We start from the raw sequence: 25,042 nt of genomic DNA, 5'->3' as shown, positions 1-25,042 counted from the left end.
GCGGTTATTAGAATGTAGGCAAATACAGGCTGTTTTAGAGGGGGGGGGAAAGGTTCTGGCGTGAGTCACGTGACCTCGCGTCGCCCTCCTTCAGCCTTTCCCCCCTCGCGTGCGCAGCGAAGGTGTTTGTGAGCACCCTGTCAGAGGTGTTCGGGGCGGTTGACCTCTAATGGAAAAATCAATACCGCGGAGTGATTTACAGCACTCACGAGCACTCACACAGGAGGCCGCGCCCGCGTGGACGGTAGGCAGAGAGAGACGCATACATCAGTGTCACGAGGGGGTGGGGCGACAAATGGTCCCAGGGCCCGAATGGAGCACCCAGCTACTCAGGCCGGCACCTCCACCTCGGCCGCTGCATTGCGCTCACATGCGCGGCCCAATCAAATAAAAAGTAATGTATGGCAATAACACTATGGATTTTCCATCAACCTATGGCTTGTCACTTAGCCCGGCGACCCAAAGAGCCGGGACCTACAGCGTCTCAAACTTGGGAGAGATTAGTGGACCTATCAACTCACAGTGGAAAAGGTCACACTCTCAAGGAGCCTGCAACTAATGTCAGACGTTAGTGGGACGTGAATGTGTGTGTGCACGTGCCTGCGTTAATCGACTGCATTCTATTTATCTTTCCAGGCTGTAAATTCAGGGCTACGTTGGCAAACAGACAGCATCCAGGAGGTAAATTTCATTAGTAGAATGGCCAGTGCTATCAGCCCAAATCCAAACAGCATCAACCGGTGACCTTACTTTACTCTGGGAAAGAGCAAGCCCGGTGACCAGTGTCCAATTAAAACCGGCACCACCGTTAACAAGAGATTCTGTTGACTTTTTGAGTCGCGCAGGGACCGGAATATTGACTTGTCAAATATCAGATCCATAAAGGGTGATTTTACGACGGGCGACAACAGTAGTGCCCTGTCTAAACAGCCCTCAGACTGGGACAGTTGCCATGGCAGTGCTAAGAAGAAAAAAAGCCTGTCTGGTCGTGCTGACATGACTAACAGAGAGAGTGCTGCCATATGGGACCGTTTCTCAACCTCACCAGGATGTCAGACGCTGTTTCAGATGGAGATGTGTCCTCTCATCGTCCCTCTCTCTCTCTCTCAAGCTCTCTCTCTCTTACCATGACCTGATTCTTAACATTTGAGATTCCAATGGAAGGAGTTATGCCTCCTGGTTACGTATTCATCATGTTGTGTTCTGGTCTTCATTGTGGTTATATTGTCGATCAGAGAGAAGGCCCTGTGACACGTCATGCGAAATAACTAATAAACATAAACAAAAACTGTATCATTCCTTAAACTAGAAAAGGCTCATTTGTGAATAAACTATAAGTGTCCTCGCTGCTGAAAATGTTGTACTCTGAGTGGAAGCATATGATAAAAAAAACACTACAAGGAGTGCTACAAGTGTAGAGGTGTAAGTTGAAGTGCCAACTAAAGTGTAATCATCAGTTGAAGTGAAGTGCTGAAAGGAGTTGAAGTGTCAGTCTAAGAGTACGTGATAAATGAGCCAGGAAGTTTCAGTGAAAGGGAATTCCTGAAGAAATTATTGACAGATCAAGCGCACAAACTGAAACAAGATATCAGTTGAAGTGTGAGATGAGTTGGAAACACTGAAAGCAGTCGTAACGTAGTCAATTGTGCAAAACAAGTGATGGTTGTTACCTAGAGGAGACGGAGACGTTTCTTTTATGTTCAAAGCTGAAGACCTGACAGGGTTTGAAGTGTCAGTCAAAGCGTGACGGGGAGTATGAGGTCATTGGTAACGTTATAGCTGTGAACGTAGCAGTGCACCGAGTGTACAGTTTATTTATCTTAAAATAAATGCTACAACTCCTCAAGACACAAGCCAAGCTCCCGCGTTTTGCTTGCTACCTGTTGATTAAAGTGAAACGGTTAGCCCCGAAGTTAGCGACATCTTGGGCCTAGGCTCTCTTAAAGGTGAACCAGCTTTTCTCATTTTAGTGACAAGCTGCACAGCATCTTTGACCAGCAACCAGACTACCAACAGGAGATCTATTATTCTTTTTATCAAAAAGAATATATTGTTTTTTTCATTGAATTGTTTGGAAGAGCCCAGCAATGAAAGTTTGAAATCATATTTTAGTTGATTTAGTGAAAGCAGTCGAAGTGTCTGTTGATGTGTAAATGGTGAAAGCAGTCGAAGTGTCTGTTGATGTAGTTGCAAAGTCAGTGAAGAGCAGGATGAACACTTGAGTTGTCAGTTGAAAAGTAAGTGATGAATACAGTTGAAGTGTCTGTTAACGTGTAAGTTACAGTATTTGAAATATCAGTTCAAGTGGAAGAACTGAAGACAAATGAGTACAAAGAAGGCTTTCCGTAGAATTTCCACCCAAATACAAAGCATGCTGGGAAGTGTTCTAATAAGCTAACAATGTTTCTAAAGAACTCGATTTGATGAGCTCAGTGAATGATCACTGGACATTTAGTCCCCTAATGCATTATGTTTCTAAAATGCTTCCATAACTAAAGACCACATATCAACAGAACTTTCCCACTTTGTAGACAAACAGTTTTTTTTTTAACGCTGATAATTGATATTTCAAGTCCTGACAACTTGTATAGAATATAATGTGTTTTTACAGTCGGTTTCATCTTTATCTTAAACTAGTATGGAGGTCAAAAGCGGCACTGTGCACCAGATACCATCTAGTAGACTAGAGAGGGTCTTTGAAGAGGACTAATCAGGAGACCCTGAGTCCTATTTCATGGCTCCTATTTGGAGGTGGGATATAATCACAGGGATGAGAGGAGTTTGTGAGCTGACGTACAACAAAGCTTTGTGGGAGAAGTTTCCAATTCAAATTGGCTGTGGGATTATTCAATTAAGTGCGGCGCAATGCAAATCGCCATTTATACTGCAGCAGCAAAACTGGATTCCCATTCAACCCAGTCTATTGCAAACATGTGGAGCAGGCAAATGGCCCTGCTTTGCTTATGTGTAAATGACTTGGGTATCCTGAGACCGGGGATTTGATCGGACTTACTGGCAGGAGAAGTGAGGAAACAAGAAGCAAAGGCTGATGAAAAAAAGCCTTAGTCACTGCATGTACAATGTGCCTCCCAAATAGTGGTAGTTAAAGGGACAGTTCACTCCAAAATCAAGAACTCATATTTTCTTTTTTGCAGTGGGAGAAGTCAAAAATAACTCTCCCTTTAACTGTAACGAAGCCTGCCAGATGTTTCTGCACTTTTTCCTGTAATTAGCCGTCTCAAATATTCGCAGCGCTTAAGAGCATATAAAAGGAAAAGCTGTATGAGTAATCGCACGAAACTTTGTTTTACATGTATGAGTAAGTGCTGACTGCCAGATGGCGATATCTGCTCCTCCACGCCCCGAAGAGCAAACATGGAGAGGTAGATCCCTGTAAACGATGAAGATCAGGAAAAGGAGACTTACAATTACAAATATGTTGGTGCACAACTAACAAACGCAGCACCTGCCAAAGAGTGCAGTCTGATCAAAACAGGAGAAAGAGAGTGGAGCACGGTTATCTGGTTTTGCAGTAGCCGGTACAGACACGCCAATGGACTGTGACCAAGGTGTGTCGTAGAAATAAATAATCTTTATTTCCTTTAAGGAATTCCCTGAAGCTGCAGACTGCGCTGGAACACCCGCTGACGTATGGACACGTGCAGGCACCGACTCGCTCGCAGTCGCACCTCCGCGAGAGCCAGTTTAACAGCTTTTATTGTTAATACTACCCAGGATGCTGCTGTGGAACTTGGGGATGATTCGCTTTGACGCATAAAAAAGAAAAGAGAGACAGATCTTTCCTTTCAAGCCGGTTAAGTCGGCAACAGTTGAGCCTGGAATGCACTCTGTTGCGAGGCACGCAGCAGTGCTACAGTGTGAACATCAAGTTTTCTTCAATGTTTCCCTCCTATGTGATAAGATAAGCACTGATTGGATTTACCGGGTGTGAGACCAAACTTTTTTTTCTGTGTGAAATGGCCTTTGGATTGTTGCCAGGTCAAACTGAAAGCAGAAGCCGTGACACCGTACTTAATTAAAACAAACAATGCGCTCCTATTTTTCCAAGCAAGACACAAATCATAGCTCTTAAAGAGTTCCCTGACCGGAGGGGACAACAGTGAGTGTATTGTGCGAGCGGAGGGTGGCGCGGCCGACTGTTGTGGTTCTACTCCGGTCGACGGCCCTGGTCGGAGTTCAGAGTCTGATGCCTCTTTCCGTGACGTCAGCCGGCAGCAGCGCGGAGCTGGCATGAGGCTACAGGCCTGCCTGGTTCGCTCAGGGGCACACCTCACCTCTCCCCCCCTCTCTCCCCCCTCTCTCTCTCCATGCATGCTTTTCTTTCCCCTCTTTCTCACTACACACACACACGCTCTATGCTGACGATATCCAATAACCTCAGTGCTTACAACAAAACACAGCGGCTGGAATGGCCTGGCAATAGACATGTATTGGCTCGCCAGCGTCAGCAGTAATTACACAGAAGAGTGGAGCGAAGTTGACGGAGACCGGCAGCTGAGCAGATGTTTGCTCGTCTGTGTCTTCTGACTTCCGTGACCAGCCGTACGTTCTCAAATGAGGTGAAAATCTTGACGGCGTAATCGGGCCCCTTTGTGATTTAGATTCGTTGTTGTGAGACTAAGTGGGAGATAAAAATGAATGTTCCAAACCAGTTTTAGAGATCGCTATCGGAGCCAATTGAGGGAGATTTTTGTAGTTTCTTTTTATTGGTTGGACCGAGTCTAAAGCGACTCAGATTTGTTTGAAGTTACCAATCAGCAGGCCAAACGTGTGTCTCGCTCGTGGTTAGGACAAGATGACCTTCAGACAGACATTCCTCTCTCTACTGTAGAAGACACTATAGGGCAAAATACAGAACTAAGAAGAAGAAGAAACTAATAAATTGTGATTTAAGCGCTCCCTACGTTACTCCACGGCTCTGCAGATGCGATACATCGGGTCACGACTTTAATCAGACTGCCGAGGTTACAGGACTACCTGTCGCTGTACGTTTTGACAGTGTGGTTATTCGCCACCCATGAAAGAAAGACTAGCTAAAGCTAGCTGGACCCCCTACTTTCTCCAACGTGGGACAAACAACGCAATACTAAGGAGTGCGACTCGGCAGATGATGAAATGTAAAATGAACGAAAACAAAAATGTCTAGTCTGAATCGGCACTAACGTTGGCAAGCAAGGCTAACGGTCTTCCACTTTCTGATGTAAGCTAGTTAGCCTAGCTTGCTAGCTTTCATTTTCCAAGGGGAAGGCAAATGTAACCGCTCAGTGGGCACCGCCCACATGCTGAGTCACGTCTAGGGATTATACAAAGAAGGCCACGTCGCTTTTATATGCTTTAGAAATAGGAGGTCTTAAAAATGTTGCTGCCAAATCAAATTGTTAACAGAATAGTCAACCTTCGTTTCTTTATGACTGTAATACTTGACTTCTTTCTTTACCGGGCCATGTATTAGTCCGTGTAACAGAATTAAAATCCCTCAATCCGTTTTATCTCTTGAAAAAATGGAAAATTAAGCACAATGGCTGCAGCAGTATTATTACAAAACAAGTGAAAATAATTGACATTTCAACTTTAGGGTAGGCCTAATGTAGGTACACTGTGTAGCTGTACTAGTTAGCAACATCTGAGTATCGTATTGGAACTCCATCTCAGCAGGATCGACGGTGTAACCTGAGCAGGACCGTGTGGGATTCCTCATGCAGGATTTGGTTGCTCTTGTAAATCCCACTTTACACAAACTTCTAGCTAAATTTACTTTTTCTGTTGAGTGACAGAAAATTGGAGTCATGAGGCAAACCACAATATGTTTCAGCTCTTAGCAACATAACCGCTGTTGAGTTGACATAAAAAGGACTTAATGGAACCTGTTTGGTCTACCAATTACCATGAAACCGAATCATGCATTCAGTACTGGCTTCTTACTTTATTAGTCCTGCATCACATTTAATCAGTGTGATTTGTATTCAGGCTTTATGAGGAAAAATATGTGACTCCCACGTGAGGAAATCCTTTACAGACAAGGAGCATTCGACTGCGGATGCACTGCAGTGAAATACAGAGTTCAGAGGTACATGACCTCAGACTAGAGGTATAAATCTTTATGTTCTTGCGACAATATTTGACTATGTGACAAAGTATTCTTGCCCACGCTAGAGGCTGAACAGAATGACAACAGTCAGGCAGTGTGTGTGTGTGTGTGTTCAGGGTGAGTCTGGAATATCTTATGTCACAACCAATGGACCGGTGTTTCCTGGGAATAGTAAATAAGACTGTTTCCTCAAAAAGGGTTTGAGGTGTCGTTTTATTTACTTGGTTTACATACTGGTCTGAACGAACAATGTTGTTTGTTTTTTTTACAGTTAGTTCACTACCACTGTTGCAGAAACAGTGGATGAATCATCTTGTGACTAAAGAAGTGAAGATCCTTTACTTTTATGCGTAACAATGCCCAAATAACGTCACCAAGAGCCAACGGGAGCGACTCTTCATGTTGGATTGATGCGACCTGCCTGCATTTACACAGACATTGAGCGCACTGAAATATCACTCACTTCTCTGCATTGAAAAGCTCCAGCATTTAAATAAGGAACACTTACAAAAAGTGTGTTTGCTCACAGAAACACATTTCTTCCAAAAGAAACACAAAAAAACCAAACATTAAACATACATTATGAATGAATTGTAGAGAAACACGATAACATAACACCCTAGAAATGGAAACCCTCTCTGTCAGAGTGAATCCAAGTCCTCTGGATGTTTATACAGCACATCCTTACCTCACTGGTGCTGTGTAATGTATACCAGCTATGCCCACGGAAGTGTTGTTTTCATCTTCCATTGCATTACCTTTCACTGAACACTTCCCCTTCTGCAGTTCTTACTACACTGCACACAGCTATAAATTCATTTGCCAATAAGCTCCCATGTTCGGTGGGTGTGGTGTCACTGGAAAATGAATGTCTGGGTCACATGCAGTTACTCCAGGATACTTGATCACGATGAGGCTGCAGCTGGAAAAAGTGCTGTAAGTCAAACAGCTTCCTGATGAGGAAATCACCCCAAGCGCTTTGTTTCAGAGGGAAAATGATGGATTTATACTCCCTTTCGGGAAAAAAAGAAAAAGCTCTGACTTAGTGTCGTTGACCGCATGTGAACCTCATGTGGGATCGTGGTCCCGTTTGGCCTGCCGAGACATGGCCGCTACATCATCAGGCTACAGACATTCATGGCTCTAATGCCCCTTTGTTGGCACTGGCACGCCGCTATCACCGATGCACAAATCAATACAGGGCTATTTAGCCCGACAGCGGCGCTGAGTAACGCTCTAAGGATTGCTCGTCTACACTGATGAATTCGGGGATACAGCTGATTTCACTCCGTCTCTCCTTGGGTGTCTTGTTTTGTATGAATTCAGGCTTTCCTTTTTGTGTCATTCCCCTCTGTTCATTTATAAAGTGCTGCCACGTTTGACTTTGACTGGTGAGGTGACATTGGTGGACTGACATTTGAATTATTTTCACTTTCTGTGTAAGGAAATTAAAACTATAATAATACTTTTGTGAAGATTATTTTTTTTTTTTCTAAAGGGGATCAAATTGTGGGAAACAGAGCTTCAGGCCTCTGGGCGGGCATTTCCCAATGCAGCGGTTTACTGACATTTACTGGAGAATGTTACAGTCCTGGAGCCTAAAAACACAGAGGACAATCAGCACACTTAGCATTAGCACACTAAGCATTTACAACATAGGCCACTATGTTTATATTACACTCAGGAAAGTGGAACCTAGCAAGCTAAGTTAGGCTAGCTAGCTTCCACTCAGGAAGTCGAAGCTATATCGCTTAGCTTGCCAACGCTAGCACTGATCATCCCACTGGATAATACTTTTTGTTCATGGTAATTCAACACTTGCTGAGTCATCGACAGCTGCCCCTCACTCACAGTGGTGTGTTCACCCCACATTACACAAAAGGAATGGTTGCTAGCTAGCATTAGCGCCATTTCTTTGATGGGTCCAGTTGTGGTGATGGCAAATGCCCACTCTGTAAGATGTTGCCAATAGGTCGGTATCAACATTGTCAAGTCAGAACAAAATAATTCACGTCCCCTGTGAAACAATAATGTATTTTTGTGAAATACTATCAGAACAAACGCATGAGTATGCATTTCTTTTCATTTTGAACTGCTCCAATATGTGCGCACTTTCATGAAAAAACCTTGCAGAATGTATTAGCAGACTGAATTGACCTTTTTCTACGCACAACCACACCAGAGTTGTGTCGAAAGACTTTGTTTATCATAGCACAACAGTGTGCGTGTGTGTCTGTCACTTTCAGACAGCAGTTGAGAGCTCTAGCTTCCTCACTTCTCTCACCCCAGTGGAAAGAGTTGTGGTTAGTCAGGGGTTCCTATGCAGATGAAGAGGTAAGATATGAAACATGACTGAGCTCGAGCTTTTGCTTTCTGAAAGAAACGGTGCGTTCAGAGGGGTGAGAGTAAGGTGAATAAGATCACGGCAGATTAAACCCGACGTTAGTCTGCAAGATTGAATGAAGACTGAATCAGTTTATTCTGAAAAAATATAAATAAACAAAAAAATGTATTTAAACTATAATCAGAAAGTAAGTGCATCACAGTTTACAACTTGATTTTGGTAGCAATAGGAAGCACATTCCTTTACTTGACTTAATCTACAGAGCTTCAACTGTAAAAGAAACATCATGTGCACCAGCCTCAAGGGCTGTGTTCACGGTCCCATGACAACACTGGAAGCTGTAGAAACACGTGCCGGGCCTGAGCCAATACTACATCCACTGAGCCATGACATAAATGATTCATATAGTGAGAGTAGTAAGCAGAATAATGCTAATAATAACAGCAGCAGTGGCCATAATAGAATAATAATGATAAGGAGAGCAGGAATGGTATCGGTAATAGTAATGTGACTAATAATAATAATGATGATGATAGTAGCGGTGGGTGTCAGCAGGGCCATGGCAGGAGGCCCGACCACGGTCTAGATATAACCACGCTCCATGGAAAGCATATGAACATCCCAGTAATATTTCTGCTCACCAGCAGCGTTGCATACTCTGAATAACGAGCTGGCTTTCATTCCTTCGAAAGGTCGGCGTTGCGATACGTGCGCGTATCTAAAATCCTGTTGACATCCAAGTCTTTCAGAATAGTAGTTTGTGTTTCTCCTTTCCGACCGGGAACGTGGGCTCCTATCTGTCGAGCATGCATTTCTGCAAACCATATAACTACCATACAACGCACAGAGCTGAGACTTGGAGAAGTGAGTGAAGTTAACAACTGCATGTAGAAAAAGCCACACAGTGGTTAGATTTACGCCCGATCAGGAGTGGTTTCGGTTTTCCTCCTCCGATTAAAGAGCAGTGCACAGCCGCTTTTATAAACTTTGTCTCGTGCAGAGAGTCCCAATAGTCTGTCAGACGGTCTGAAAGGAACACTACCTTTACCAGCAGAGTGCAGAGCAAGAACATAATGCACAGCACAGCAGACTTTAGGGCACGTTGATTCTTTTCGTGAAATATCGTGACTTTATTCTCGTAACATTACAACTTTTTTTTCTCTAAATTTTACAACTTCTCAGAGAACACAGAAATGTGGGATGTGTTTTGAACATGGATTCTTGCCAAAACAAGTACACATTTTACAAAGTTTATAAATTAATTAAAATGAATGAATGCATCATTGAGGTGAGTAGCCACGTTTAAAGAGGCTTCCCCAAACAAAAGACCCCAAAAGAGAGGATGGAGCAGTAAATCATGCATAACGCACATATTTCAAAGCAATACAGAATGCCTGATAACTTCACTACATTATATTCCATTATTATATTATATACTTATTATTATATTGTTATGTTTTGAATTGTCACCTGCTGCCTAAATTTAGTGGTTTCCTTTAGAGAAATAAAAACATTTCCTCCAAAAATTAGTGTATTCAAATTCATATTAGCTCCCTGAGAAACTAATAATGTTATTCCAACTGTCCAGTCTAATCACATCTGTTATTTTGCACTCAATTACAAGCCTCCTTTAGTGATACGACACAAAATAATAATCACCACGAATATTCAGGAGAGACAATTAGCCTCTATTTGCATTGATAGACCACTGCGATAGTGAGTCCCTGTGGATTTTCAGCAGTTTGCGTATTCTTGACCTGCTGTTGGTTAGCAATTGGTTCGTTTTTTAAATAACTGATGATGACTGTAGATTTAGACTGTATGGACTCAGTAGTAGAGGGACTGAAAAGGTGTCGATCGGTGCGGAGGAGGGTGGGCAGGAGGGGAAATGATATTTGTTTGGAGAGAATGTGGCCGGCATTATACTCATTGCACCTTTAAGTCTGGATTGTCCCTTCAGCATATACTCAATTTGTGTGTATTAAGAAAAAAGAAGAAGTGAAATAATATTCCAATGCCACGTATTGATTACATTCCAGCATATTAAATTCAAACAATGACTTTTCAAATTTACTCATCACGTGTTTAAACGTTAATCATTTATGTTGAGGTTTGCCGTCAGCACATTGCGATACCGTCTACACAGCCGGGAGCTCGGGCGTCACTCTGTAGCCGCGTCCTGCAGTGGTTCATGTCCCGTAACCGTTTTACGAGCCGAGTGACTAACACTCCAGGAGCAAACGCTACATCCTGTAAACGATGCGTTTAACTCCATCATTTGAAGTAGGAGCTTCCCATTTCGGCAGCTGTGAACTGGCCATGTGGAGCATCACGAGACAGACCCCGATATGTAACTGGTTGGACTGACATCGTTGCATATTTTCGGGCTGGGCGCTGCGTCACTTACCTGGTAAAACTCCCTCAGCCATGTCTTCTGCAGATTTTCGGGCTGGAAAGAGAAGAAAGGCGAGATGTTAGTGATGTAGTCGACTATATTTTGCCGTCATCTTTCACGTCTAAACTCGGACAAACAATGAAGGATTTCTATGAAGTATTGGAGTTATATATACACTCGCACATCTATCTAATATATGTACAACCACGTGTTGTTCTCCATGCATCCACTGACAGGAAGTTGCCTTCCTCTAATTACAGCATCTTTCCCTCGGGGTCACGAATCACACTCTCCAGGGCACCGCCAAGCCTCTACCCTCGTCTTCTCTTCTTTTGCTTGCTTGCTCTCTCTCTCTCGCTCTCTCTCTCTCTCTCTCTCTCTCCCTCCTCCACTTTAAAAGGCTATCCCTTAGACCTGGACTCTATTTAATTTGTGCAGTGGAAACGGAGACAGGGCCCTGGGCAGTCTACCATTTAAGGAGAGATCTCCCTATGTCGATAACTAGGTCTGATGAACTGCTCTGTGCGTGTGTGTGCGTGTGCGTGTGCGTGTGTGTGTATTGGAAAGTTTGTCCTAACAAAACTAGTCTATAATAAGAATACACAAGGGATGTGCGAGCTCTGTGGGTATCTGTAGCAAAGCCCCAATGTAATACAGAAGTAGGTGCTGTATCCTTAAATAGCGAGCCAGATACCCCGTCGCCATGACTACCGTTTCTAAAAATGATTTTAACAAAGCAATACGTTAACATCGCTAGCTTTCACTCCGACGTTGGACTTGCACACATGATGTAGTTGAAGATGAACGGGTGTAACTTCAAACGAGACGCATTTGTCCTTGAATGTAAATGAAGTGCGATGACTGTTTGAGTTTTTTAGGATCACAATCACCCTCTTCAGATAAAAAGGAGCTGAAGCATAACGGTCAATACGTCTACCTTGGTGACCGACGTCGATACCTCTTAAAAATGTCTCACTGTCGTTTGAATAACGATGTAAAGTCAGTAGCAACATCAACCTGATAAACAGTTGATCTCCAATTCATTGATGCAAGACATCGCCGACCCAAAGAATCGGACTAGACGTCAATCGGACAGAAGGAGGCGTAACGTAGACACATCACGATTAGTTGTCGATTTTGATATTTTAGAAATGTAACGACATTGTAGCTAATTAAAAATGGCTACCAGCTCCAAAAGACAGTCGAGAGGCTAGTGACGAGCCTTTCAATGATGAAGAGGAGTCGGCAGTTGAGCCACTGAGCGGCGCAAAATAAGACATGACCAGGCTAGCTCCATCAATCTGGAGTTTACCTTCACAGAGCGAGGTGGCTCCCAAAGAGGTAAACAGCACTTTAAAATATAATTTGGGTGAGATCCTGGATGGTAACTCATTGGAAACATGGAGTGTATAGCCTACAGAGGGAATTGACCTTTTGCCAGGCCACGCCCCCCCCCATTTCTCCGTCAAGCTGTCAGAGCTACCATGGATCACTAACTGCACTTCCTGAATAAATATAAAAATTTTGGAAAAACAAAAAAGTGATTTCAGAGAAAGGCAGACCAAGATGCGTTTGAAGGATGTATCCAGGATGTCAAACAAATCCAGCCGAAAAATAAAGACAATCTGAAACCATTGTATGTGAAACGAAACTTGACCCTCGTCAGAACTGGCTGTTGCTACACTATGATTGGCCGGTCTGCGTTCAAGGGGCGGGACCTAGGTTCAATTAAAGGGGAGCGAACTACCGCACAAAGCAAACCTTCAGGTAAAGCAGTTTATTTACCGGGTTTCGTTCCTATGGGAGACACACGAGTGATGTCATCGGTCGCTGAGGTCAGTTGCAAATCAACGTTTATTTGTATCTTTATGAGAACAAGGAAAGACTTAGGATAATAATCTTTGCATGTCAATCACTATATGATTTTATCTGCTGACTGTTAACGCCATTTGGCCCACTCTGCAACGGACCAGATCCAACTCCCGATTGGTCATCAAGCCCAAATCCTATTCAGGATTGGCTTGACAGTGAGTGCCCCCGCCTTAAGTGTGCTCCCCAAAATTAAAGAAATTAATGGCAATTAATGGCAGAATTGTGTTTTCGAAAAAAATAAGAAAAAAAAGTACAATTTACTCCTGTGAAGAACCTGATTAAGATCTTATACCTGATATAAATTGACACGTGCAGGGGCACCTAAATGTCTCAAGACTTACCAAGTGTGTGTGTGTGTGTGTGTGTGTGTGTGTGTGTGTGTGTGTGTGTGTGTGTGTGTGTGTGTACCGTGGTCCCAGCCTCAGCCAGATCAGACAGAGCACAGGTCTATATAAGGACATAAGCACTGGACCTTGTCATTAGTCACATGGATGGAGGGAGAGAAAATGAGAGCGAGACGGAGACAGAGGAACAGAGAGGTTCAGACCAGGAGAGTTGCCACCTGACCGTCCTGGTACTCCTGTTAATGGTCACACGCGGTCACAAGTCTGCATCTACAGGTCAGACTCAACGCCGTTGGTGGCAGATGGCGCACCCATATACGTTTCTGTGCGTGTCTCTGGGATCCCAGTGACGGTACCATCCAGTAAAATCATAGCCCTTGACGAATCGCGCGGATATTTTTAGCTTTTTTTTCCATCAGTCCTTTCTCCCAGGACCGCCGTTAGCTGCGCTCTGATTTTTCAAAGGTTTCCTGTGTGTCACACAAGACACTCACGGGGTGTGATGAATTGAATCTCTTTAAAGAAATCAAAGTGGACTCCTGCAGCAGGGGGTGACAGGAGGGGTGACAGTGGAAATTAGGCAATTAAACCGCAGCGCTGACAGTTTTAACAAACAAGTCTTAGTTTGGAGTCACTCATCTGGGGAGTAGGTGTCCTAGATCAACTCCACGTGGAGCGGAAAGAGCAACAGCAGCTCCCTGCTGTAGCAATTCAACTGGGGCTTTCTGGAGAGCTCGGATTTAGGTTGACCCCGTCTCTGATGAACAGATGTTGGGGGGGGGGGGGGGCCGGAGAGACAGTCTAATAGCGGAAGGGAAGGGAGGGCGAGCAGAGTCTATATCTGTAGTTGCGGAAAGTTAATTTGCAGTTTAATTAGAAAAAGGGGGGGGTTATACAGGCAGAAAGGTAAAAAGTAAACCCAAACCCTCCCCAGCCTCTCCTCCTCCTCCTCCTCCGCCGCCGCCTCCTCCTCCTCCTCTTCTTCCTCCTCTTCCTCCTCTTCCTCCTCTTCTTCCTCCTCCTCCTCCTCCTCCTCCTCCTCCTCCTCCTCCTCCTCCTCCTCCTCCTCCTCCTCCTCCTCCTCCTCCTCCTCCTCCTCCTCCTCCTCCTCCTCCTCCTCCTCCTCTGGCACTTTCACTTGATCAGTTCAGTTCCACCTCCTCTCTCTGCTTTGCCCATGCCTCTGTTTCCATCAGTCCGTGGCCTACTTTTGAGACAGCGTGGGGAACTAAAAAGACTCTGCATGGAAATCTATTTAAAATGCCAGCCCATAAAAATAAAAGTAGAGCTGCGAAGCATCAATTCTAGATGAAAAGGTGGGATGATGAAACCTGCCCCGCTGTCACATTAGGTTGTGTCCACTCCTATAAGAAGATCGGGTCAATGAGAGTCAAATTTTGTTTGGAGAACAAACTCGGCGAACGAATCCTACTTTGCTTTTTCACGACATGCGTCGCGTTGTGCACGACGACGCCGGACAGGAACGTGACTTTCAATACGTTCCCTCTGAGGACACAACAACATCACAGCGCTCTGTGTCGATGTGAGCATCCTGTGACGAGACGACGGTTGCAAATGCCCAATCTTTGAATTTAACAAATACGATGCAATTAAATTCTACGATACGAACGACTTTGGACTGATATTTCAAAAGTATTTGCACCTACATGCAACTTCTGGGTGTGTTTATCCAAATCACAAAAAATATATATATGAAACGTATACTGCCCAATGCAGTGGAGGAGGCAGACCTTGCTGGAACTACTTTCTAAAGCATAAATAGTCATCTTGAAATGTACCGACTGTGTGCAGAGGTTACAACTTCTCAAACATAAGATTCACAAGCAGGAAAGAAAGCTAAAGTATCTGTATGACTGAACACCACGAGACAAATGTGTTTTTTGTGCCTTTGATTTGAGTGAAGGGACTCTAACCCGAACCACAAAGTGTGTGTGTGTGTGTGTGTGTGTGTGTGTGTGTGTGTGTGTGTGTGTGTGTGTGTGTGTGTGTGTGTGTGTGTGTGTGTGTGTGTGTGTGTGTGTGTGTGTGTGTGTGTGTCTCTCTCTCTCTCTCTCTGCTGGTTCTAAAACGGTAACATGAAGCGCCAACAGTTGAGCCGAGGTCACAACCTTCAGGCTGCCGCGACGCCTCGGAGGTCTCGACCTGAAGTGCCCGACCTGCTCTTCCCCTCAGCGGGGCTTTTCTTTGGCTAACGGTGCGGTATCATTCCTCTGACCCATCTCGGGATTAACAGCAGGCCGTTTTAAAACTGAGGCTGGTCGGGAAATGACGTCACGGGCCGTCCCGTTGAACACCCCTACGGCGATCTGCTGGGAACACATGGCCACCACATGGGCGTCCTCCTTCCTCCGAATACCCCTCACGCCTCTTGGCCTAAATTTCAACGACAATATTTTCTTTGGTTTGTGTCGATTTCTGGGTTTGTCCGTCCTCCCTGTTTTTTTATTTTTCTTCATCCCTCTCAGCAATTCTTCCAAATTCCCCCCGCAAGCGTTCCCGGCTCTCGCTCTCGGAGAGCACACCGGCATGGGGCAAGAGAAACATGGCGGCACGCAACCTCCGTAATTGAGAAGAAGGGAGGGTGAGATGAGGAGTCTTAAGAAAATCAACGGTTGGTTACACCTGGCACTAATAAGCAGACACACAGGTCTAACACAGAAATAAAATCCGCATTGGCGGTACAACATATAAACTAAGGTAGAGTACACCGCGGCTCTGATGTGGTTATCTGTGACACACAAACACAAAAACGGACCACCAACGAGAGGAAATCAAGACACATGACTGAAAATAGATCAACTTTCTCTGCACTCATGTTCAGGTTTCTGGGCTTGGTTTGACCCCAGCAACACCAAGTACGGGGGCGCGTGTTTTTCTGATCGAATTGAAAAACAAATCCGTGTTGAAATCGGCAGAATGGGGAGCTAGTTAACGTTAGCCGTTAGCAGCCGGCGGGCAGCACAGTCCTGCTCCTTGGTTAAATAACGGAGCTAACGGCTAACGTTAAAGGAAGTTGCATTGAGTTACATTTTGAAGCGTTCAAGCTCTGTTCCGTAAACATTTGTAGCGGGCAAAGGTCATTCATAAAGCTATCATGATGCCTTCAAATGTAATCTTGTAAAATGTAGTTTTGGGCAAGAAACTTGAATATCTTCAACAGTTGTTTGAAGGAGATGCTTTCACAGCAAATTTAAATAAATAAATAGATAAGGAATTATGATCTGTTTAACTTCCTAACACTAGCTCTAAGCAGCTTATAATACATAGTTAAATACTGATACCAAATATTTAATTAAAGATACAATCATTTATTTCTGAGTAGTTAGAATATGTTTTTATGCAAACAACCACTATAGATGAAGGTAAATGGATAATATTTAGAAATGCTGACAGTTTACAACAACGTTGGTCTGGAACCTTGAAACCCTGAATACGGCATTTAAAAAAATGAAGATTTCAAATGTATATTTCTATGTATATTTACTATTGCTCCTGTGCGATGACACGCTGGTTTGAATGATGTGGGCGGACGAAGAGCATCTGTGAATGGAAGCAGCTGAAGGCTGAAATGTCTGAGCCAATATTCAACACAACGAGGAGGAAAACCTGAAATTTAAATTAAAAGTCTAGTTTTTGATGTGTGTGATTCATACATTGGCAGCGCCATCACGCTCTGCCCATCCAGCGTAGTTTGTTTTGAAGCACCTTACCTCATTATATCATCTAGAACGCCTTGTGACTCTCAAAGGACCCAATCACCCTTTTCGAGCGCGCAATCAACGAGTCACGTCCCATTTGAGCGATTTGAGATTGTGAGCTGCGAGCCAGGCGCGACGAGAAGAAATGGAAGCTTTAATTTTACCCACCCCTCCCAAAAAAAAAAAATCATATCCACCTCATCTGCCGTGCAAAATGAGGGAATGAATTCGTGATGGCTTTCGCTGGCAGGAAGGCTTGGAATCCTTCTCCGAGCAACCGCAGCTCACAAAAACAAATATATTTTCTAAGACAATCCCTTCACTGCTTTGATGTCGCTCCAAGCTCAACTGAATTTAGCCATTAAGTCTTAATAGCAGGACTTCGTATCCAACGCAAACAAGCTTATCAACAACAACAACAACAAGCTGCTCGAAGACAAAACCAAGATAATAGATGTTCAAGACGACAACAGGGGCCTTTGTCCGACCCTCTTGGCGAGAGTGTGTGTGTGTGTGTGTGTGTGTGTGTGTGTGTGTGTGTGTGTGTGTGTGTGTGTGTGTGTGTGTGTGTGTGTGTGTGTGTGTTGACGGACTGTTAGAAAGGAGGTTATTGGCTTTCAGTGGGAGCTGACTAAAAATACCCATCCTCGATGGAGGCCATTGACTGAGGGAGGGGATCTGAGGAAGGAGAGCAGCTGGAGAATCAGCAGGAGGATCGCTTGATTTGGCTGCCCGCCCCGCCCCCCCCCCCTCCCCCCTTGTGTCCTTCGACAGGTCGCCGACGACTCTCCTCCACAGTCACTCGGGGAGGCGTGTCCCCTCAGTGTTTTATGTAACTCCACATCAAAAGAGGCTCATTATGGTATTAATTAGACACTGAACTAGAACCTGTGCTGGCTCCGGAGGACGTGTCTTCATCCTTGTAGAAGACAGTGAGGTATGGAGGCTTCAAACGAGTCGATCAGCGCCTGAAACGCCCGTTTGAACCACGATTGTGTCTATACGTCAGTCGAACATCAAAGGAAAGAAAAAAAGGGTGGGGAAAGCATGATACGGCATTTATTTTTGTTTCATGTATTCATTTGGGGGAAGATTACAGTCTCTCGGGTCCACATGGGTCTGATGTTTTCCTCTGGTGCTACTTACAGTATAATGGATGTTTTGTACGATTTGCTGATGCTGCCTGTCTGCAGGAAACCCTGAAACATAAAGCGACTTAAAGCTACTACGAGGAACTTTCTTTTTTTTGCGTTCCCTCTGGACGAAGGGGGAAGTGTTTCCGAGCACCACAGTCCCTTTAGAAAACCTTTTCATTTTACTGAAGCGGGCTGGGACACTCCAGCCTAACACTCGGTTCTGGTTCTGGTTCTGGTTCCATCGGCGGGCCCAGTAATACATCCTCCTCCCGCCAGAGCCTGCAAGATTTGGTCTGTTTTTAGGCGGAATGACGAGCATTAAGAATAACTATATAGAAATAGACAATGTTCTCTCCGATGGTCTCGTTTACTTATGAAGGCCATACAGAGGCATCAATGGCAATTAGAAAATGTTTTACTGAGCTGCTTTTCAGCATTTAGCAGCACCTGAGCGTTGTTTTATCTCACAAGTTTTTTTATCTAGAAAGAAAAAACCACAACCTAATAAGGATCATTCAAGGTTTGTTTCAGTTTCAGTTTAGTTTGGCTTTTATGTCTCTTGTGCTCTTTTTGCTTGCTCTCCATCAACACCCACTAGATGACACGCTAGATTTTCGCCCATTTTCCAGTGTGATGCACATTGAAGTGCATCTACCATGAAATAAATCAACACGGATTTGGACAATTATTACAATTTATTAACGTACAAAACATTTTAATTTGCACTCCTTAAAGCCACCAGACTTCAGTCAGACAACATACATTTTACCTCGCTGACTGCGTGAAAAACACACTTCATTCAAACTCGACAGAAACAAAAATCAAACATTTTTAGCTGCTTTTCCAGTGTAAAAGAAAAGGGTATACGGATCTGGAGTTCTTCTGGGTATTTACCTGCCTTTTACCCAATGCATGCTGGGACAGGCGTTTTTTGTCTCTCACTCAACATCATCATGGTGTGGAGAAGCATCAGAGGATATACTGACGTGTTGTTGCCACTGGCATCGAGTGTGCATGTAAACTACTATTAAATCAAGAATTTCACACTGAGAATGTAGCTCAGAGTGCTTTACATGCAGACAGAAATAGTACACACTCAGCATGAACAGGGCGGTATAGCTGCAGGGTGGAGTGGAGCAATAATCGTGGAAAACAGACAAATAGTATTCAAACAACACCTGCCCCCCTTTAGTGTGAATCAACACTGCAGTCAGCTGTGATTTGTGTAGATCGAGTGGCGTCAGAAGACAGGAAGTGACTGCGCTCCGAGCGACCGCAGCCTTTTGCTCGCTGCATGAGACTGCGGCACGCACATAGCTCACACACACACACACACACACACAGTCTAGATGAGTGTGTTGTTGGGGGTGACGCCGTACTGTAAAAAGATAACGCTGCAGTGCTTCAGCAGTGCAGCACAGACTAAAGCCGGGTCTGCCCGGCTGTTCTGTTCACAGTTACAATTTAAAAGGACAAAATCAAGGACATTTATAGTGATCTTGGAAATGACTTTTGCCGTGAAAGTCGCCGTGGAAAGAGTCCAAAGGCTGCGCCGCTATCTGAGCAGAGCGAGCTCTCCCACTCACACCTCTGCCGTGTGTTACTCCACACAGATCTCCCTGCAGCAACATGACACACGGAGCTGCTGTACTGCACTCCAACAGCTCTCCAGTGAGAAGCCACGGACGGGAACCCTGAACATCAAGTGTTCACTAATTCAACGGGATCTGGATTTAGCCAGACGCATTACAGACGCTTAATAAACTCACGTACTTTATGTAGCAAAGAACTTATGTGCTATGTTGCTTTAAAAAACGACGTGGCACACTCAGGATAAATATGGACCGTTAACGTTGTTGCAGTTACAATCCCAAGTAAGATAAAACTGCAATAAAGTGCATGCAGCGTTGTTTCCTCGTTGTATAGTACCCGCTGTGCTGCGCTGTGAAATGAGGCTGAACAGACTACTGCGTAGTGATTTTTCGAATCCCTCCTCTTGGGTTTGAGTTGCAAACAAACGTGCCAAAGGCCTTCGGGGTGAAAGGTGTTGGCTCCAGGGATCCTGCATCATTATCCCTCAAAAGCCACAGCCTACATCAACAGTAGCGCGTTACACTACACCCGGGGGTCTGTGACAAATAGCTAACGTAGACTTACCTGCTGAAATAAAATGCACTATAGTGATTTGGAAAAGAGCCAAAACTACATTTATATTTGCATTTGTGTGTGTAAAGGTCAGGCGCATGCAGCGCTCCACAAAAACCAGGACATGTCTCCACGAGACGCCTAAAAAGAAAATCAGCTGGGGTTTTGTCAAGCCCCTGGAGATCGTCAAGAACAAGAGCCAAAGTCTATCTTTAAACTGTCAAACAGGCACCACTGCTGGCTGTGAATGGGACCGGGGAACAGAGGCTGCAGTGGTCTGATTGGATCCATAGTGGTTGTGATTCATTTTAAATGGGATAAATCACGCAGAAGAGTTGAGCAACGTCCCAAGAAAACGTGCTCAGTGAACTGTACAGTGCGATATAACAAACTACAGCTAAGTGTTATTCGGGTTTACGATATTTTTAAGTTGACTTCTTTTGGCGATGATCTCAATGACACACTATGAATCACCAAATCTGTTCTGCTAAAAGGCCTTTGTAGCTGTATAAGAGACGTGCTACAGGATAACGGGGAGATACTGTAAACCACAACCGAGACAGAGAGAGAGAGGAAGGGAGCGCAATTAAGAGCCACAAATGAAGCAGCGATGAGAGGCTGTCCGCCACAAACTGTGATCAGAGAGCTGAGGGCTGCGTTCTGGACCTCCACTGTTCTAGTCGAGATACAACCGGCAGACCGCTACTATTCACCCGTGCCCTGACGTGATGGAAACAATCATGACTCAATACATTTTCCAGACGTTTCGTTTCTCGACTTAATCTCGGGGCGGCGTCCCGTGTGGTTTTTTATGGGCCTACTGTTGTAAATAGGAGAAGATAAGGAGCCTTTTCATAAAAGAAACTTTTTTTTTCAATCAGTGCAAAGAAGCCCCGCCCAAGGCTAGCTGGTCCCGGTCTAGAGAACGGCTTGATAACTTTGGACCTAACCTGACCGCAAAGGTAGATCACATTCATTTTCAAACTGCGCTGCAGGAAAGAGTCCTAAAGCCTGGCAATGAGTCAGCGTTTTTGCACTTCTGGTTCCCTCGTCTTGATGTCAATGAGTTTTTTGGAATGGGTTTTTGGTTCGATTTCTGAAATAAGGTCTATGGTGAACACAAGCTGAAGAGATTTGATTCATACCCTTCAATAAATACCCTCCTGGTGAATGTTTAAAGCTTTTACGTGTCTAACTTATGGTTAAATGAGAGCACAAAGGGTCATCACTAGTCCGTCTTTAGCTTCGTGGTGACGCGATATCATGCAACCGTGGTGTAGTTTGTTCATAGCTTAGCATTAGCTTTTTTACTTCTGGGGATTGTATTCATTGTTCATTTGTGAAGACTGTCTCGCTGAACAACACCTGTAAGTGTCAGTAATGTTTGTTTGATTTAGATCTCACTTCTGCAATAATCAAAAATCCCAAAATGAGGGAACCAGTGCGATGCCAACTTCCTGGTTGGCCTACAAAAATACATGAACCCAATGGAAACGACAGCAGAGAATATCTTTCCATCCTTCACACAAAAAGGATGAAACAATCCTGACCAAATTGGTTCTTATACTCTTCTACCAATATATTTTCAATAAAGCAAACAGCAAATTGATTTTCCTTTAGACATATTCGAATAGATAGGTTAAATCAGCTGCATCTGAGCCACTGAGAGTTCCACCATTTCCTTAAAAAGATAAAGTGCAGTAAAGCAACGTCTCCGGCGTGGAAATAAAAACCTTTTACGAGGACCAGACACTTCCCTGCAGAACAGAGCGACGTTCCACGTGGCATCGCTGATTGAGAGATCTAATAAAAGGCTGCACAGGCCTGGTTAACGTCACTTTAAGGAGTAGATTATCTTAGCCACACGAGGACGGGGAGCATTATTGCAAAGTGAAGAAATGTCACAAAGAAAACGAAGAGGATTTTATCATTGCTTTGAGCTGAAAACGCATTTTATCTGAGATTTAAAGATTTAAAGCAGCTGCAGGTTAATCCTAATGTTTACTTTGCTCTCGCTGGGGTAATTCAACAGAGCAAGTCACATCGTCCGGGAACCCATCAAAGAGCCCCTCCGCACAATATTTATGATGCGCGGAATCCCAAGTTTTCCCCCCCAAAGAACAACTTTCGCTATTATCAGTTCTTTTCCCAAGAACCTAAGAAGAAACGTGAGAAATATGCATTCGCTCCTTTGGCTGCTCGACAAGCGTGTCAACTTGCCGAGGTTTTTCCAGCAGTTGGTGGTGATTGGTCAAAGCTTCAGTTCACAACTTCCTTAATCAGGGTCACCTGATTTTTTAAATTTCTTTTGCCATATAAGAGCAGACAAGGGGCAGGGAATTCCCAACATGCTCATAATCCAGAAGGCTGTGGTGATGGGGGCCAAACGAGTCACGCTTCATCGGATGTTCAGGGCTAATCTGCGACGGTGTCGTAGAAGCTGCAGGAATTCACACTCACGACCCATGTTTCCATTCTATCGTCAAGCGGATTTTGAAGTGTTTTGGAGCATAGTTTCCATATAGCTTGTCTAATGCGATACTTAAAAAATGTGAATAAAAACAAGTGAATGGAAACACGGCTACTGGCTATCTGGAACTATTTCCATTAAACTTCAACCGTTCTCTGATTGCAGCTTCTCCAGTTGGAGGACTTGCTGCTTTTCTCTTCTCTGCGTGCTCGTAAACTGAATATCTTTTGGATTTTGGAATCTTGGTTGAATAAAATCAGCAATTTAAAGTCGAAAGTTGCGATTTATCGCTTTAATCAAGAAAACAATGTGCAGAAAACAGTGTGAAAATATTTGTCTTTAGGGTTTAGAACCTAACATTCACCCTTAAAGACGATGTTTTCAATACCATATTAGTCAGAGCTTCAATGAATTTCTCTCTCCTAAGGCAAGGAGAAGACGTCCCACGACATTTTTGACAAGTACCCCATGTTATGGTAAACCTCACAGCTGCTCATCAATCATTCCGTCAACCGAAACTCCAACAGTGCTCGGACGGCCTGAGGACATCCTGAGGGACACGATCGAACTGGTTCTGCTCCCTTTTTAAAAAGGAGGGTTCAATCTGCAAAAAAGGACGTACTTAGAAGCTTGTGCATAATTTAGCAACGAAAGAAAGGAAGAGAATCAGGCCGTCGCCGACTCCACATTAATAACCTGCTCTACTTACAAGCTTTGAAAAGTCACTAAAGATGCCTCCCACAGAAACGAGTGATGAAATGGAGATTTGACTTCTGTTTGTATGACTGTGTGTGTGTGTGTGTGTGTGTGTGTGTGTGTGTGTGTGTGTGTGTGTGTGTGTGTGTGTGTGTGTGTGTGTGTGTGTGTGTGAGAGAGGTTTAAAAGTCTAAAAATTGATTCTGATATCGATTCTGGAGTTTGTGTCTCGGTGTCGGGGGCCATTACTCGCATCGATGGAACAAAACCAACAAAAGGGAGACTTTTGGTGTTAATCTTGAAAGCTGGCACAAAAAAAAGAAGAAGAAAGACAAATGTCACAGCAACGGCGAAAACACAACCAAATAAAAGCCTTTATTCTGGGGGTATGAATAACTGACTGTCGAGCTATCAACATGCCTTGCTATTTACTGTTGCTATTGGCTGAATATGTCAATCATGTCCCCCGTAAGCAAAATCCACAAAGCCCCTCTTTACATAAAGCGTGTGAGGTGAGCCTGGAGGTGTGAGGACTGCATGTGAACGAGGTGGCGTTGTTTAAAAATATCCGCACATCCATAATTCAGTGACAGGTGTGGTTGTTCAGCGCGGACGAGTTCAAACAGCCTCCTGCGATTAGGATCTTAATCAAACAAGATAATTAAAGGTTATTTGTGGAACGCGTCGACACACGAGGGGTTTACGTGGTTGGAAATAGAACCTCATAGCGTTGATGGGTCTCCCTGCTTAGTATTATCATCTGAACCCCTTTGGGCTGTTTTTTTTCTCCTCGTTTTACCTCTGCAATATATAAGCACCGCATCTGTATGGAAACAGAACAACCATGGCTAGAAGTAGAGAGAACTCAAACATGTCTTTGGTGCAGTACGACACAGTTACAGTGCCATGAATCAAAGAAAGAAATAACGCAAGTTGAAAAATAATGGAATCTATATATCCTACACTTTGGTTGCTTTTTCTGACGAAAGCGTTAGGCACACATGATGTGTTCAAGGACAGATGACAACCTGACGAGCCTCAGACTGTCCGCTCTGAAGTTGACGTGACCCACACGTTACGGACGAAGTGGGCACAGTAGATAAATCCATGCAGACCGAGAATAATCTCCGGCTTAGTAGGGGGTTAAAAAAGAAGATATAATCAACTGGTGATCTGTTTTCTGTGTGAGAATAATGTGATTAAACCTATAATGCAAACCCCTGCTGCCTGCGTCTGTGCACGGAGCCTGTGATACGCCACCGTCACATACCTGAGCTTTTATTACTGTATAGTCTGCTCAAGTATGACGCAAATCAGTCGTCAAATTTCATTGGTAAATGAAGTCATTGTGAACTACTGTCTAGCAAGGACGCAACAGGAAACAGTTGCGAGGAGGAGGAGGTCTGTAGTACAAGTGTTTCCTTCAGGTGGCGGCACGTACCATTCTACTTCCTGTACAATAATCACTCTACTGATACTGTAACTGTACAACATGCTCTACTTCTGTCTCTCTCAGAGTCATCCGATTAACTCAACACTCGTCAGTCCCCCCCGCTGTTTTGTTTTTTATTTCCTCCTCTCTCTGGCCATGTTTTGTTTTTTTTTTGGGGGGGGGGCGTTGTCTGTCCTTATCTCGCGCCACTCTCCTGCACACGGCATCCTGTTTGCACTGGGGCGGGACAAACATCGTCTCTGTGCGCCGCCGAAGACATTTCACAGGCTATCACGTTTTCAGCATGGGGCCCGATATCTCTATAATTGGGTTCTTCCTGCTGTGGGAGTGCTTGAGATGGAGAGAGAGAATGGAAAGAG

General features: G+C 44.2%; 1 protein-coding gene across 3 annotated transcripts in view; it reads right to left on the bottom strand.

Annotated features, from left to right (window-relative positions):
* inpp5a (inositol polyphosphate-5-phosphatase A) overlaps positions 1–25,042 on the bottom strand; it is a 135,418-nt gene that overhangs the window by 89,761 nt on the left and 20,615 nt on the right. For all 3 annotated transcript variants that reach the window (XM_079168391.1, XM_079168390.1, XM_079168392.1), the window contains exon 2: positions 10,861–10,902. In XM_079168391.1, the coding sequence (XP_079024517.1) occupies positions 10,861–10,902 (42 nt within the window). The remainder of the gene's footprint in view (positions 1–10,860; positions 10,903–25,042) is intronic.

The sequence above is a fragment of the Pholis gunnellus genome (genome assembly GCF_910591455.1).
Source record: "Pholis gunnellus genome assembly, chromosome: 11".
Classification (NCBI taxonomy): Eukaryota; Metazoa; Chordata; class Actinopteri; order Perciformes; family Pholidae; genus Pholis; species Pholis gunnellus.
This window is presented reverse-complemented; position numbering and strand designations above follow the sequence as displayed.